Source organism: Ambystoma mexicanum, chromosome 12, assembly GCF_040938575.1.
Source record: "Ambystoma mexicanum isolate Mex_15411 chromosome 12, UKY_AmexF1_1, whole genome shotgun sequence".
Classification (NCBI taxonomy): Eukaryota; Metazoa; Chordata; class Amphibia; order Caudata; family Ambystomatidae; genus Ambystoma; species Ambystoma mexicanum.
This window is the reverse complement of record NC_090936.1, coordinates 1249153410-1249171176: the sequence shown is the minus strand read 5'-3', so window position 1 is coordinate 1249171176 and position 17767 is coordinate 1249153410. Positions and strand designations below refer to the sequence as shown.

The 17767-nt window shown below is 46.3% G+C and overlaps 1 protein-coding gene across 1 annotated transcript in view; it reads right to left on the bottom strand.

The window, feature by feature from the left end:
- Positions 1 to 17767, bottom strand: part of NUP37 (nucleoporin 37) — a 389676-nt gene that overhangs the window by 213973 nt on the left and 157936 nt on the right. The window contains exon 5 of the mRNA XM_069629932.1: positions 16559 to 16653. Coding sequence (XP_069486033.1) covers positions 16559 to 16653 — 95 coding nt within the window. The remainder of the gene's footprint in view (positions 1 to 16558; positions 16654 to 17767) is intronic.

The window sequence follows — 17767 nt, the reverse complement described above, 5'->3', positions numbered from 1 at the left end:
AGAGACACTGGGGCCAGCATCACAGTGGTGGATGAAACCTTTTTTAAACCGGAGGATGTTGCTAAGGCACCCAAGGGTCCCACTAAGCTTGCTGGAGGCCCTCTCCAGATGGTTCCGATACTACCAGCTCTCATCCAGTGCAATAATATACTATAAGAATACCTGTCAATGTACAAAGTGAGGTGTCTGGGAGAGTCCTGTTGGGGAATGACAACTCTTGGAGTTGTATCAAACACCCCCAGGCCTCCCAGTAAAAGGAAGCAGACTAGGAGTCCAGAGAGCTCACTTTAAATGACTCAGTGAGTTGTTACAGAAGAACCTATAACACCCAGCCCACAGGAAAAGCCAACTTCAATTTCCAGAAAGAAAGGGACAAAGGGGAATCCCAGGGTCTCCAAAAACAAGAAAGATAGCACTCTTGTGCATCAAACCAGGCCATCCCTGATAGCACAGTCCAAAGTCACACCTGTAACTATTCCACCAGCTGTGGCCGAGTGCGAGATCCAACCAGAAGAGGTCGAGTCAGCTACTGATGACACAGAGCTGCAAGAAGACCATCCCCCTGTTGGAGATCTGGATCCTAAAGACCATCCTGAGCTGCAGTCTTTACTGGCAGAAGGTGGAGCCAGGGAAGCACAGGTTGTACTGGGAGGATGGCCTCCTCTACTGTGAACCTATTGAGTCTACCCCAGGAGACTACAGAAGACTTGTAGTGCCCCAGGAGGTGTGTCCTCCGTTTCTACAGTTAGCCAATGAGATTCCTTTGGCTGGTAACTTAAGTTTTAAGAAGACAAAACGTATTTCTCTTTATTTCTACTGGCCCGAGATGGGGTCTGATGTAGATAGATTCTGTAGAAGCTGTCACACTTGTCAGATCTGGCAAGAGTGGATCCAAGAATGCAGAACCTTTGGTGCCTTTCCCAGTGGTGGGAGTTCCTTTTGAGAGGGCAGGAATTGACATTGTTGGTCCCTTAGACCCTCCAACATCTTCATGCAACCGATTTATATTGGTTGTGGTAGACCATACTACCAGGTATCCTGAAGCAATACCTATGAGGACTGTCACAGCTCTGGCAGTGGCTAAGGCCCTACTTGGTATTTTTGACAGAGTAGGTTTTCCTAATGAGGTTATCTCTGACAGGGGATCTAACATTATGTCCCAGTACATGCAGGCCATTTGGAAAAACTGTGGAGTGACCTACAAGTTCTCAACAGTCTACCATCCCCAGACCAATGGATTGGTAGAGAGGTTTAACAGAACTATGAAGAGCATGATAGGTGCTTTAGAAGAACCCTTTAGAAGAAAGTGGGACCTTCTACTGCCGTGCCTTCTCTTTGCTTATGAAGAAGTCCCTCAGGAAGAGGTTGGGTTCAGTCCCTTTGAGCTTCTCTGTGGTCATTCGGTTAGAGGTCCATTGGCCCTAATCAAGGAGGGGTTGTATAGTGCTCCTTCCCCCAAGCCAGTGAATGTCACTGACTATGTGCAAGTTCTCCCAAGGAGAATGACACACATGATGACAGAAGCTTCAGATAACTTGAAAGCAGGTCAGGCTCTGGTGAAGCATTGGCATGACCAGAAGGCCAACATGGTTGAGTTTACTCAAGACCAGCTAGTTCTGGTTATGGTACCTACAAGGCAGAGGGCCTTACATGACAAATGAATAGGACCCTTCAAGGTTGTGGGAAAACGTGGAGAGGTCAATTATTTGGTGGATTTAGGCAATCCTAAGGAGGCCCCCAGGATCTTTCACACCAACCGCCTAAAGGCCTATGTCTCTAGACCAGAACTGGGAGCTTTGCTTCTAGACTCTGATCAAGAGGAGGAGGAGAGTGAGCCTCTAACTGACCTTCTATGGGGACAACCTTTAGATGGAAAGATAGGAGTTAATCTCTCTTCTGATCGGACACTGGAACAACAGGAGGAGTGCAAAGCTCTGTTAAACCAGTTTGCCCCTCTGTTTTCATTAATGCTAGTGTGACAATGAGACAGTCAGCCGGTATTGAGAGAAATAAAAATGGGTCTTTATTCAGACTTACAAAAAAAAATGGTGAAAATAAAATAAGCTTCAATCAGAATTATTTTCTGAAATGTCCTTCTTTGTGCTTATGCTGGGTTTCTTCTCTGTTCCTTGCAGGGAATGGGGTAAGGACTTCTGGCAAGACTTCTCCTCCTAGTCCTCATACACCAACCAGCCTTCAGTAGCTCCTGATGTCCTGTCTGGTTAGATCTGCAACAAAACCAAGAATTTCTTGCCTTCCAGTCTTGTCTTTATATAGCCAGAATTTAACAGGCCAATCAGTGTTCACTTCCTCCTCTAGTCTATATAAACTCCCCCAAGCCCCGCCCCTTTTTTCCTTGATGCATTGCAACTTGTCTTCGTCCTCGACCTCTATCCGCTCCCTGTCCCAGTCTCCTCTGCCCAGGTAAGTGCTTAATTTCTCCCTGGAAGGGACTGTGTGTGTCTCTGTGAGACCTGTGTTTTTGGGCTGTATTGTTATTGTGTCACGAAGTTGTTTTTCATATTCCGTGGCTCCGCGGCACTTATGTGGGCTACAACTGCTGAGCACCCGGGGCCCCGCCATGCCGCGGCAGCCCCGCCTCTCAGGACTCGCGGTCCTTTGACTGCTGCCGGAGTCGAACGACAGCTGCTCTGCTACTTCACATGAGCACGGCATTACGTCTCGAGTGTGTCCGCCCGGAGGTTCCATGTCTTCCTGACGACCGCCAGAGTCGAACGTCGCCATCTCTGCCGTCTCGCATAAACGTGACGTTCCTACTCTCGTGTCCCCGTCTTGGAACTCCACATTATATTTTCCTGTCCATTTTTCTCCAGGATTAGCCATCTCCTGACCCCACCATTCCCCAACCATGTGGGTCTCTGGGTCTCGGGACCCTCCATGGTATAACTGTCCCTCTTGACTGTTACAGCCAGGCTTGACCCTTTGGGGCCAGCATGAGATTCTCACTGGTGACTGTTACCTGTTAAAAGCAGAGGTTACAGAATGTCAGACTATGTAAGAAACCACATAAATGAAGAGGTCAACAAGATGCCTGATCTCGGGGTAATAGAGCCATCTACAAGTCCATGGTCTAGTCCAGCTGTGCTAGTACCAAAGGCAGGATCCAAGGAGTTGAGATTCTGTGTGGACTATAGAGCTCTAAATGCAGTCACTAAGACTGATGCCCATCCTTTGCCAAGGACAGATGAGCTGGTGGACAAACTTGGTTCAGCCAAGTACCTCAGTACATTTGACCTAAACTAAGGCTTTTGGCAAATAGCTCTGCCAAGGCCATGCCAAGGAGAAAACTGCATTTTCAACCCCAGGAGGCCTCTACCAGTTTAAGGTTATGCCTTTTGGACTAATGCACCTGCTACATTCCAAAGGATGGTGAATCATGTTCTGAATGGGATGGAGGACTTCTGCATGGCATACTTGGATGACATTGCAGTGTTCAGCCCTACTTGGAAAGAACATATGTATCCACCTAGGATATGTATTGCAGGCTCTTGAGCAGGCCCATCTGACCATAAATGTGAGTAAATGTCAAATTGGTCAGAGTAAAGTGGTCTACTTTGGACATGAGGTAGGAGTAGGTGAAATCAGGCCATTGCCTAGCAAAGTACAAGCTGTACAAGACTGGGCCATCCCTGCTACTCAAACCCAAGTGAGAGCCTTCTTAGGTCTCACAGGTTATTATAGGAACTTCATTGAGAACTATGGGTCCATAGCTTCTCCCTTGAATGCAATCTCCTCACCCAAATTCCCAAAGAAGGACAGGTGGAATGTGGAGTGCACTAGAACTTAAGCAAGCCCTTTGTCAAGCTCCAGACGTAAGAGTTCCTGACTACAACCAATCCTTTATTCTACAGACAGATGCTTCCAATACAGGTATAGGTGCAGTTCTGAGTCAGCTGGATGAGAATGGCAGGGAACACCCCACCTGCTTCATCAGTAGGAAACTGAAGGAACTCGAGACAAGGTGGGCAACCATAGAACGTGAATGTTTTGCTATTGTGTGGTATTTGAAGAAGTTTAGACCATACTTGAATGGATCTACTTTTGTGATTCAAACAGACCCCAACCCTTGAGATGGTTAATACAGATGATGGGGGAGAATCCTAAATTGTTCAGATGATCAATCAGCCTACAGGGGTTTGATTTTACCATTTAACACAGGTCAGGGTGTAATCACCAAAATGCTGATGGTCCCTCCAGAAAGTATGATCGACTGGAGTAAGGAGATTCATCCAGGGATGGATTAAATCCCCCTGTCCCTTAGTCTGGGGGGACGAGTGTTAGGGAGAATTCTCAGAAATGTGCTAATTCCCTCAACCTTAGACACCCCCCCAACAACTTTGCTGGATTTTGAGGACATGATTTTTTTAACCTGGAGAGAGCGTTACCCTTTTCCCCACTCTCTCGTGTATTTTATTGTGATTTTGAACACTGTGTACCTTTTGGTTTTGGAGTCTGACAAACTCCATTAGGCACCATCTTTTACATTGTGTCACACAGCACCTTCAGTGCAGTGACACGGAAGTCTTTCAGATTTCCCAAAGGTTTATAATACCTTCTCTTGGATAAACTACTGTTTCCAAGAGCAGTAAAGTGAAATTGACTTTACTTACCATTGTAATTGCTAGACCCAGCACACCCTATCTTACAATAGAGTGCTGGAGGAGTTACCTAGTATCCCCTTTGTCTAGCTTCTCATGTAACATTTTTATGTTACCCTTTTTGTTTGTTTAATATTTATTAAGCACACCGAACCCGGAGGTAACTGGGCGCTGGAACAAAGCTTAAAGTTACATGCATATAGAAACAGAATCAAAAAAACAAATTGGGTGACCAGGGGTTACAGGTGGTCTGAAGACAAGAAGTCACATTTACAGGTAAGTGCAAGGGATTAGAGAACATATGGAAGAAGCACTAGTGCGTCCGCAAAGACAGAGGAGGAGGAGCCTTATTGGAGAGGTTTGTTGATCAACCAGTTTTTTATTCCATGTTTGAATGTGAGGAAGGAAGGTTCTTGTCTGAGAGCAAGAGATGCAGAGTTCCAGCATTTGGCTGCTTGAACTGGGGAGCTGGCTCCTCCCGTAGTTTTTAGGTGGAATCTGGGTATTACAAGAAGATGAGAGAGGGAAGATCTGGTGGTATGAGGAATTTGGTGCTTGCAGAATTGATCTGATAGGTATTTGGGGGCTGTGTTCGCAGGGCATTTGTGTGCAATTGCCAAGGTGCAGGGAGTGATTCTGTCGCGGACTGAAAGCCAACTGGCCTCACGATGGATCGTAGAAATGTGGCAGGTTCTTGCAAGGCTGAGTGCTGCTCTTAAGGAGTTATTTTGAAGTACCTGTAGCCTATTGAGGTTAAGTTCAGAGGAGCCTAAGGAGAGTGTGTTGCAGTAGTTGATTTTTGACAACGCTAGGGCTCTAGCGAGAGTTAGGCAGCTGTTGGTAGACAGGTAGGGTTTGCAGCTGTAACTTAACTTATTGGTGTATGCAGTGGCTGCTGCTACAGAGCTGACTTGCTTCTTCAGAGACAGTGTTGAGTCAAGGTGGAACCCCAGGGTTTTAAATTCCTTGGCTACTTTAATCGCGTTACCGTCAATGATGAAGTTGGCGTACCTGTGGTCAATTTTGTTCAAGTGAGCCTGGGTGCCGACAATCAGGAGCTCGGTCTTGTCATTGAGACACAAACTATTGTTGGCCATCCAGGCCTGGATTTCTAAGTAGATATTGTTTAGAAGCTTGGTGTCTTCTTTATAGCACCCATTGAGCTGGATGAGGACTTGGGTGTCATCAGCGTAGTTGGTGTAGAAGACACCCATGTTGTCCAGGCGATCAAAGAGGTGCTTAGTGAAAATATTATAAAGTGTAGGTGACACGCAAGGTCCTTGTGGGACTCCACATTGTATGGAGCTTCGGTCTGCTGAGGGTTGTTTATTGTTTGTTGTTGTTGTTTTATTATTTGTAATGTGCGGTCAAAACCTCGGGTACCAGTGTGCAACATTTACAAGAGATTGCGAAGCTTAGTTAGATCAGTACAGTAAAGAAGTTATACATATGTATAGTAAAAAGTGGGAGTAATATCTGGAAAATATACAAATATACAGATGGGTAATAAATACACAGTGAATAAAAGCAGTAGGCAGTACAATGTATACATCTGGCAATAAGGAGATGTTCAAAGGCCTACGTTTTTAGCCATAAAACGAACTTAGAGCGAAAATTCTGAAAAGGCAGGTCCATTCTGAGAATTTGCAGAAGGGAGTTCCACAGTTTAGCTGCTTTCACTGGGAAGCTATTACCCCCTATAGTGGAACGTTTGAAATTGGGGACCGAGAGGCAGTCTTTGTATGCCGATTTTATGGGTCTCAGTGAGGTCTGTCTATGAAATCTATCGATCAAATAGATGGGAGCAGCGTTGTTGAGGGATTTGTGCATGAGAGAAGCAGTTTTTTAGGAGAATTTTGTCTTTAATAGAGAGCCAATGGTTCTGTTGGGAATGTACTGTAATATGCTCTCTTTTGGAGATGCCTAGTGCTGCTCTGAGAGCATTTTTCTGGAGAGTTTGTAGTTTGCTAGTGGTGGCTTTGGAGCACCCGAGATAGAGAGCGTTACAGTAATCCAAGCGGGACAGTATAAGGGGCTCTGGCAAGGGTCAGGCAACTAGTGTCGGATAGGGAGTGTTTAGTTGCACAAATTAATTTGCACGTGTAGACTGTAGAGGAGGCTAGAGAGTTCACCTGTCTGTTGAAGGAGAGGGTTGAGTCCAGATAAAGGCCTAGTGTTTTAACCGCTTGTCCTACATTGATGTTGTGGCCATCAATCGTGAAAGAACAATAGGCGGGGCCTAGTTTCTTTAAACTGGTAGTGGTGCCTAGAATGATAAGTTCAGTTTTATCATTATTCAGGCATAGTCCGTGCGTGGCCATCCATGCTTGGATGATGATGTACACCCTATTCACCAAGGCCAAATCCTTCCCATAATCTCCTGAAAGCGGAAGGATGATCTGGGTATCATCTGCATAATTTGTGTAGGTGATACCAAGATGATCCAAATCATTGAAAAGGAGCTTGGTAAGTATGTTGTACAGTGTGAGGGAGACACAAGAGCCCTGTGGCATGCCGCAGGTGATGGGTATAGGGTCTGCTGCAGCTGTAGGTGAAAAGACCCTCATGGTTCTGTCATTGAGGAATGATCTGATCCATGTAATGGCCTCAGCCGAAAAGTGAGCTGATGTGTGTAGGTGCGTGCATAAGACAGAGTGATCGACCAGATCAAATGCTGCAGAGAGGTCTAGGAGGAGGAGTAAGGCAGCTTGGCCGATGTCTCTAAGCTTGTCAATCTGTGCTTTAAGATCGATGAGAGCAGTCTCAGTCCCATGTTGAGGGCGGAAGCCCGATTGTCTGGCTCCTAGTAGGTGGTGTTCTTCCAAATACTTCAGTATTTGTACATAGGCAACCTTCTCCAGTATTTTTTAGAAGGAATGGTACGGTCGTTAGGGGTCTATAGTTTGTGGGCGTGGCTGGGTCAGGTGTGGGTTTTTTTTAGTAGAGGGAGTACCCAGGATTGTTTTAAGTTGGTGGGGATGGAGCCAGTGGAGAAGGAGGCGTCGATTAATTTGGTGATGAAAGGGGAGAGGTGACGGGCAGCATCTTTAATGAGCTGTGCAGGGCACAGATTGCCCCGACAACTAGAAGGTTTCAGGGACAGAATAATTTTTTCTACTTCTAATGTAGTAACTTTGGAGAAGTTGAAACGGGTAGCATCCTTTACAGTGAGCTTCTCGGGCCGGGTGGAAGGGATAGGGTCATTCAAGGAAGCTTTTTTGCTAGAGATTTTGTTTTGTAGGGTGGCAATCTTATTGGCTAAGGCATTTTGTATTTCTGAGAACCAGTTTTTATCTTTGGAGCAGGTGTCTAATGGTGCTATAGGGGTTTCTACTTCTTTAAGGATGGAAAATTGTTACTTCATGTTTGAGTTCGCTTGGGCTATGCGGGAGTCAAAGGAGGTTCATTTGGCAAGGTAGATTTTGTTTTTATAAAGGGCATTTAGTTTGACGAGTTTGAGTTTGTTGGCTGCTGAGGGGAGTTTTTTCCATGAGGCTTCACAATTTCTTTTTTGCTGTCTTAAGCTTTTGAGGAAAGGTGTATACCATTTGTTCAGATGGGTTTTGGGCTTGCTTGGTCTGAGTTTAAGTGGGGCGATTAGATCCAGCGAGGTAGACATGATTTTGTTGTATTCATCTACCAAGGTCTCTGGGTTCAAGTTATCATGGGGTGTGTTTAGTGTGGGGAGTAAGTTTGGGATGAGTCTCTCCACAGTAATACTCTTTTTGTTTCTTGTGAGAGTGGGTGGGGCCCTAATGATTGGCAGGGGTGGGGGTCGAAAAGTCGAGAGCGTGAACGATACCAAGTGGTGGTCGGTCCAGGCTAGTGGTGAGATGTCAGTGATGTAGGCTGTGCAGTTATGGTCTGCCACCCAATCAAGGATTCTGCCCTTAGCAGACTCCTTGAGGATTCAGGTGTGGGTCCTCCTATGCTCAGTTTTGTTGGGAATCCTGGTGTGATAGTGGGTGGCAGAGTTATGGGGTTGGACGTAGATGCAAGTGGTATAGTGGGCATGGGCGCTACTATTGGGCAAATGGTTGGACAGTGTTTTTTGGTAGTGGGCTGGGCGTGTTGAGTGACCATCCTTGTGGCACTTTTGTGGTTGGGGAAACGTGAGCCTAGTCTTAGGTTTCTGGCATTGACAGGACATGGCATAACTGGGGTGGGTGGTACTGCAAAGGGCTGTATCATTAGAGTGGGCTAAGCGAGGGACTAGATGTAGTCATGATGTGGGTGACATCTGCAGATAAAGTTTTGTTACTGGGTTGGATAGGAAGGATGAAGTTGGTTGGGGTGATGGTGTGAAATAGTGGCAGAAATGAGGCCCTGGCAAGGGTAACTGTGGAAATATGTTAATGTTCTGAAACTATCCAGAAGAGACCACACCATTCCAGCCCTAAAAACACTACACTGGCTCCCAGTAAAACACTGCATCACCTTCAAAACAATGTGCATAACGCACAGGGCAATCAGCGGACAAGGAGCAGAATTCCTACAAAAGAAAAAAACAGTCTACAAACCAACGAGACCCCTCCGATCAAGCAACGAAATCCACCTGGAACTCAAACCATACCTTAAGAAAAAACTTGGTGGCACCTCCTTCTACCGCTTAGCTGCAAAAACCTAGAACAACATCCCAAAAGAAATAAGAAACACTGAAGATCACCTAAAATTCAGGAAACCACTAAAAACCTGGCTCTTCAACACCACAGACTCAAACTGAAAACAGAAACAGGAAAAAGGATGACTAAACTGGAAAGGACACGGACAACCCCCAAACTGACAGGGAAGCTCCGTCGGCACCTGGAAGGGTGACACCGGATAGACTGGAACACAGGTGACACGCACGGAGACCGAGTCAATTACCCCAGCCAATCCCACCCAACGTCTTCGCCCGCCCTTTAGTTACCACCAGGTACCACAGTGTTTTATGGAATTGTCGAGATATTGGCAATCACCACACTACTTGAGATGTTGACATTGGCAGGTGCACTGGCCACAGGAGTATGAAGGGAGGACAGCAGGGGCTATGAGAGAGTATGATAGAGGTGGGGGCCAGAGGAGTAAGGAACCTTGCATGCCAGACGGACCCAGATCAGGACAGAGGCGCATCAGGGGAGACTACGCAAGCTCAGCGCCTCAATTTAGGATAGAGATACCAACTCCACTAACAATTTCCCCTTCTGCATACACCTCTCAAACTCCAAACCAAACACAATCAAAACCTACAGCACAACAAACCGCACAAACTTCACTACATTGCAACAACAAAACAACAACAAACTCGCACAACAGTACACGACTACGGACCGCAAACACCCCAGGCCCAGTCAACGGACCCACCGGGCTGAGGCCGCAAACAGCACATCACTGCTATCTTCCTCCTAACTAACTCAACCTCCCCTCCTCTTTCAGAGCCGGCAGAGCGCCAGGGGACCACTCCGGTGGTGATAGTGCGTGGTACAAATGTCCTTTAACATTAACATGGCACAATATGCGCAGTAAAGGCAGATTTGTTTGGAATCAGGAGCTTACCCCCAAAATGTGGAAGATGCACGACGACGTGGCTGCACCACCAGGAGTCAGTGCTGGCAGCAGGGGCTCCTGCCCTCTGTAGCTGCTTCGTCATAGTGAGCAGACAAAGACAGGCGTGCTGTCCTTAGAAGTGGTCCTTAGAGCGTGGACCCGGCTGACACCTTCCGGTGTTGGTGCCGGATACAAGAAGTGTAGCTGGTGATTCTTCACGGCCAATCAGAAGCAAAGCTTCCATTGCTAGGCAACGAGGTGTTACAAAATCGCATCTTACTGAATGGCTGGTTGCAGTGGTTTTGTTTGAACTACCACGGAGTGTATTTACCGCAGGCTGTGTTTGCAGCTACAGTAAAGCACCCACAGGAGCCATCTTGGTCAAATTGTCCCTGGTCTTCTTTTTTTGCCATTTCTTTGTGGAAAGGTCCTTCTTGAGATTTACTTTGCGCCCCAAACCAGGTTTGGTCTCTTTCTTCATTTTGCCTTTGGCGGGGGTTTATAGTGATATTACCGAATTACATTATGTCGAAAGTCATAATGTCGAAAAAGAAAAGTCGACATTTTTCTTTCGAATGTCTCTTTTTGTTTATTTTTTGTTCGAAATGGGGGGTTCCTTCCATACCCCCTTTTTTCTAATTCTTTTTTTGTTTTACCTCTTTTTTTTGTTGCGGAACCCAAAAAAAAAACAAATAAAAAAAGAAAACATTCGAAAAAAAAAATTGCAACTTTTTTTTTCTCAACATTATGACTTTCCACATAATGTTTTCAACTTTTTCACTGCACACCTTTGGCGGGATTCATGAGGGAAGCCCGCCTCTGGCTGCAGGGTGTCTGGGGTATGCAGGAAGTGAGGGAGGTGCCCGAAACTCCCTGTACTTAGTCTCCTAGGAGACCCAAGTGCACTCTGTAGTTATTGGCCAGCTGACTGTCTGGCAAAGACAGCCAACCTGCTGGGTGACTGACAGCTTGGCTGGAATGAATGGGAGAGAACTGAATAAAAGGCGAGGCTTTTGGCTTGGAAGGCAGAGTCGACCACTGGATGAAGGAACCGAAGAAGAATTTGAAGAGGACGCCTGCTGCAACTCCTGGACCGTTGGTTTGCCCAGAGAAGCCCTGCTGCAGTGCTGAAACGCAAGTTCGCATCGACAGAGAAGCCCCTGCAAGGACGACTTCTCCCCTTGAGCTTGTGGGACCAATCAACTCCAAAGTAAGTCACCTGTACATCCATCTCGGAGCTGGTTGAATTTCCACAGAGTTGCTGCTGAAAACAGTATAGCCAGGGAGAGGAACAGCAGATTGTGTGCATTGCTTTTAAGCTGGCCTAGAGCTTTTGGAAGATCTTCTAGACTCCCAGGAAGCAGGACTGACTGAGCCTGAGCCCCCTCAACAGAGTGCGGGACCCCAGAAGCAAGGAAAGTTCATCTCGACAGCAAGAACTGCAGTGTTGCTTTTTGCAGTAGACGCGAGGAACTGAAACACTGAACAGCCACTGAAAGTGAAGTTTGCCGGATGCAAGTTTTGACCGTCCCAGTGCATTGCAGGAGACCCCCAATGTCCTCCCTCTTGTCCCCACGACTAAGGCCCAGGAACAGCGAGATCTGCAGAGCTGCACAGGAACAGATGTCATCAGCTGCATCTTTTTCTTAATTTCTAAGGTACTGTAAAAAGTCTGAGAGAACTTAACTCTTACTGTAGAGTGCTTGCATCGTCTACAACTCACAAGTCTAATCAGATTGTGGCCCTACCTTTGATTCTTCTTTTCATCAAAGACACCTAAGAACTTGCGTAAAGACTTTTCTTTTCAATTTACTTACCAGAAGTGCTTCATCCTATACAAGACTTTTGCCCATTGACTTTGGCTTAGCCTATTGAATTTTATGACTCTTCTTGAGGAATCCAAAAGTATTTGCCTACTTAAGAATATTTGTGGTCTCTTGTTGTTCTAATAACCTTTGCCTTTTACCAACTTCTAAGAGTATTCTAAATGTCAACAGTAAGATATTAATGTCCCCAGCACCCCAGTGATTGAAGTCACCTGTGGGTGTAGGTTGTGTCTGTGGGCCATCCCAAAAGGGTCTTTACTAATTAAGAAACAGAGTATACAGTACTGAAGTGTATTTGTGTGTTACTATAATATTGCTCCCTTCTGAAGAAGGCTTATTCTAACTGACTGATACAAACATTAATAATTGTTTATGCAAGAAACCTTGAGTGTAAGAGTTTATTTTAATACTTGTAACTGTGAATCTCTGTAACTCCACTACAGCACACATTGACCCCTCTTGAGATAAGCCTGGCTGCTCAACACGCTACCAAAACTGTGTAGTACAAGCTTATACCAAAGGTTGGGTTTCCTATACCTGTGGTCAGAGTTGTGTGTAATGGTCCCAGAGGGTACAGCATACAAACTACTAATACAGGCAACAAACAGTGGTAGTGCAGCCAGCAAGTGGCAAGTGCTGTGTTTTAAGCAGCAGACAGGGTAGGTCTGAGAAGTGCAGGAAGAAAAAAGTTGGGGGTTGGGGGCTGTATGGGTACAGATACAGACCCCAGTGCAAGGGGTGGCCCGGAGGCAGTGCGGGTGGGTGGCAGGGTGAGCAGGTACCCAGATGGTGGCTAGGTGCACGGTGCAGAGAAAGAGAAAGAGAAAGAGAAAGAGAGAGATCAGCAGGGGCGAGGGGGGCGACAGCAGGAGCAAAGAGGAAGGTCTTGAGGCGCTTACGGAACTGAAGATGGTTCTACTCAAATTTTAGAGTAGCAGGGAGGCTGTTCTAGAGAGAGGCCCCAGCCATTAAAGAGCCATTAAAGGCTCTTATTCCAGTCTTTCCCAAACAATGAAACAAAAGGTTCACACCGGTCTCCCTCTGTCGGGCCCAGACCGCTTTTCGCATGTCAAAGACTTTGGAATGTGCAAGGCTTCCTTTACAGACCACTGCAGGACCACTTCAGCAAGGAATTCAATGTTCAGTTCATTTACTTTTATTGCCTCAAACAATGCACCTTTCACTGAGACCTCCGAGTGGGCTACTGCTTTTCGCCAGACTACTCCGTTACTCAGTATCGCTGATTCCACAGCTGTCTTTACTTTAAAAGTGAATTCACAAGTCTGCCTTTCCTCACGTCTCATCCACACGCGTGCAGCCTTCATTTGTAATATATTGTTGCAAACCTCAATCTTTCCTGGTGTACACCCGTCTACTAGGTCGCTTGCCAACTCACCGGCTGTGTGTGGTTCTTTCTTGCTATTTCGATTTCCAATTCATGAGTCACGGTTATTACCACATGCTTGGCATCGCCTCCCCAACTCTGCCGTTCACCCGGGAGGGTCGCTGGTGTCCTTGAAACACAATGCAGTCTTGGGATCTGGCATTCTTCACGGGTCTTTCGCTGCCTTGTGGATGGAATGTTCTCCAGTAGAGAACTCTTGGGGTTTCCGACCCCCTGCTCTCGTCCCTTGGTCTATTGCCCTGCTCCAGTAGGTTTGCCTTCGCCACTGAGGTTCTGCTCTTACTCGTGTTCCACCTGGCTCAGAGTGCGTCTCTATGTTCCACCTTTTATCCGTGTGAGGAGAGCCAATTGGAATCAGGTGTATGCACTTGAAGTCAAGTGCCTGACTTTGCCTGACCTGATTAGCGGGACATGTCCAGTACGATGTATAAGGGTTAGTTTTGTTATTCTCAGTCGCCCTCTTCCTCTGCCTATTGTTTGTGAAGAAAAGAGCTGGGGGGAGCAGACAGATCCTAAAAAAATAGGAGGGGTTGGATGCACAAAACAAATGGGGAATACCACATCTCCATCGCCTGCCTCACCCCCACTCCCTGCAAACTCCTCACCCAGGTGATCCTCCCGCACTGGTCCATCACCCCCCCCCCAGGGTCGGGATTCAAAGGCGAAGGCTGTGCCCTGGCCACCTAAGCAATAGGTCCGAGGACTAGTAAGTGACACCCCCTCTGGTTTCTCACAAAAAGCACTGCCCATTTTTGCACAAATTCCTGAAATAGTTTGATGTAGCCTTTATTTTCCGTGACTGTACATGAGCTGTACTAGTTCACAGCCTCGATGTTAGTGATTGCTTTTAATTCGAACTGATCCGATTCGTTCTTACCTTTCTATCAATAGGAATACAGGTGTGAATGTTCTATTATTAGCATTACATTTAGTTTATATTGGCACAAGGCCAGTTGTTGGGGATGTACTTCTATTGTATGGTCCATTCTACACTGAATGGTTAATCTTGTTTATTCACCTGGATGAAGCATATCCTTTCTTATGCTCTTGCTTTCTTTTATGAGAAATGGCTTATATTCTTTGGGTATCCTCTATACAAGGATTTGATGCACTATTATGAATATATAGATCCCCACTCTCTTTCCCACTAGTGCAAATTCAGGGTAATTAGCCTCTAGCTCTGCACAGTGCATGTGCACAGGGCCACACTAGCCTGCCTCGTTACTTGTGTGCATTGCGCCACTGTTGGTAGGTGTCCCTGGAAATGGTTTTATTTTTTATGTTTGCTGACATTGTAAATGTAGGTACACTTATTTGTGTTTGGTTCTCAGTAAGATGGTTCTTTTTGTGCTAGCAGCAAATAGATTACATTAAATGAAACAAAAATACCTTATTTCATTAAGTTCTAATTCATTTGTTTTATAAAAAAAAAGTAGCCTTCAGGATAGCTCAGTTTGTTGAGAATACGCCCTGGGGTTCAGCTGTACTGAAGCGGGCTAGATTGCTACATGTAGTTAACTACTGTTATTAACCACTTGCTTGCGGGCTTACAGTAAGAACAATGAGCTAAGTGTCTAAATGATGTGTATTAAGTGATCTTGTCAGTGCGTGTGGGTATCTCAACACTTCATGTGGCCATCCGAGATGCCCAGAAACCTAATTTGCTGCTGCCATTTTAGGAGTTGGGCTATCCTTTTACATACCAGCCTCGATCTTATTGAATGTTTGGCATTTTTTAAGTGTCTGTTTTGCCAGGAAGAAAGTAGATCTTCCATTTTCATTGTTTGTGCATTTATAATGGTTGTCAATTTGCGGGCTCCTTTTCGGTGCTAATTTAAAGAGTCTACTGCTATTCTTCAAGGTGCCACTTATGAGGACTTCATGAGTAAGTCATGCAGAATACCACTCCTTCAAGAATCCTGGATTATTTGTGTGCATGATCGATATATGGCAGCAAAGAACAAGTTACTTTCTTACCTGGTAAAGTTCTTTCGATGGGATGGTCCGACGACGTATTCCATATCTATGACATGTAATCACCACAGCTGTGCTGCTTCGGAAACTTTTTTTTTTTCGGCGTCTGCGTCCTGCGTCGATGACGTCGATGCGCCGTCGTCGCGGGCCTCCTCCGACATCCGATGTGATAAGTAGGACGCACGACCCCCGTAGCCTCAGTTGTAGTTTTTTCCCCCAGAACGTGTGACACCAGTCAACTGCCAGTCAGACACAAAGCCTTGCGGAACATAAGCTGCAATCGCAAAAGAAATTCTTCCGCGTGGAAGGCAGGGCGGGAGCGATATGGAATATGTCGTCTGACCATCCCATCGAAAGAACGTTACCAGGTAAGAGAGTAACTTGTTCTTCGGGGGGATTGGGTCCTCCGACATATTCCGTATCTATGACAGAGTCCCAAAGCAGTACCAATGCAAGGAGGAGGGAAAGAATTTAGAATCAAAATTTAGAATGCCCAATCAAATTGCGGAGCAAAGGACAGCATTGCCAAAGGTGGGATAAGCGACCCGCCGAAGGGCGGAGTCCTCGGAAGAGAGGCAGAGGAGTGGCAAGACCGACTCCTGGAAGGAGACCCACCAGACCTCCGACGATGACGCTGAGAGTCACCCCTCGAATCATCCGTCGAAAGCCCCGCAGACTTCGACTTCCTGGGCTTGGACACCCGACCTAACGACAACTTCTTCTTACGTTCGCGTAAGGCTTTGGACGTGAGCGACTGGCAGTCGATAAAGTCATCCGTGTGGTGGGCCTCCCCGAGGCACCAGAGGCAGGCGTCGTGCGAGTCCGTCACCGACATCTTGGACCCACACTCCCCGCACTTCACAAAACGAACAGGTTCGAAGAACCGAGAAGAACAGAACTCCAAAGAGTCAAGGCGTTAACCGAGATTCACGAAGCAACACGTTCGCGGAAAAAACGGAACTGAGGCTACGGGCGTCGTGCGTCCTACTCATCACATCGGATGACGTCAGACGTCGGAGGAGGCCCTCGACGACGGCGCATCGACGCAGGACGCAGACAAAAAAAAAAAAAGTTTCCGAAGCAGCACAGCTGTGGTGATTACATGTCATAGATATGGAATACGTCGGAGGACCCAATCCCCTCGAAACAGGGATACAGAGCGGAGAAGAATTAAGTTGAGAAGTGGGGATGTATGACGAGACACTTACCTGCAGGTGTGATCATCACTGACACTGGCAATAGCCTCCCCTCCGCTGGGGGCAAACACCAAATCGTTGATGTAATCAGAGTGACCTTCAATGACCTGTTAATGAAAACACAGACTGGAACTCAATACCTCACTTTGGTGTCGGTGGCACATAAAGAACACAAAGAAGCACTCTACAGCACACATCCTAGAAAGGGAGTAGAGAACAATCAATGATTTTCTTCTTAACATTGTGGAAAACGGAATTTGCACTGACACCCGAGTCGCTGGGGCCTAAAATCCAATCAGTGTGCTGGGCAAAGGGAATCTTTCAGTCCAATTAATCACATTGTGTCTGTGGGCAATGCAGAGTTGAAGGTGAAAGGGGCGTCGCAACATTTTGAAAAGTACGTACGAAGCAGATGAGATACTAATGTAATTGATCGTGCATAGCGCCCATTTGCCACTTGGTGGCCTCGCTGCGCTTGGTTCTGAGGGGGATGGTGTTCATTAGTGGGAAAGTGGGAAATGTGACGGCATCATGAAGCAAGACACAGACAACAGATTCTGAATTCAAAACCAAATACTTTATTAAGTTAAATGTCAGGATGGAGTAAGGCTTAACTTGCCCTATGCTACGGTGGGATTCCCTACCCAAATAAAACTAAGGAAAGTCGGAGTCAAAGTTCAACTGAAGAATCTGTGTCCATAACCTGTCCTTGTCCTCACAACTAATCTATACAATGTGTAGGGATATCAGCAACCAAAAGAAGCAGTGTCCAACATACAGTTCTGAGCCTCTTCCAGCTTCCTTTCAGCTCCCTTCCCCCAAGTAAAAAACTGTTCCAGACAAAAAGTCTCCAATGTACCTCTCTTGAGTACAGGATAATATAAGTTCCAAGTAACAGTTCCAAGCACAAGGGATCGTTGAGACTCCGATCTCAATTCAATAAATGTCTCAAGTTTCAGGGTTCTCTTTCCAAGATTTAAATGTCAGCAGCGTAGAAATATCCCTTATTCCTTTAGAGTTCTTTGCCGCTCTGGTACAGAGTTCTTTGCCGCTCTGGTACAGAGTTCTTTGCCGCTCTGGTACAGAGTTCTTTACCGCTCATTTCTTTGCCGCTCTGGTACAGAGTTCTTTGCCGCTCAGTTCTTTGCCTCTCTGGTACAGAGTTCTTTGCCACTCTGGTATAGAGTTCTGAGTTCTTTGCCACTGGTATAGAGTTCTTTA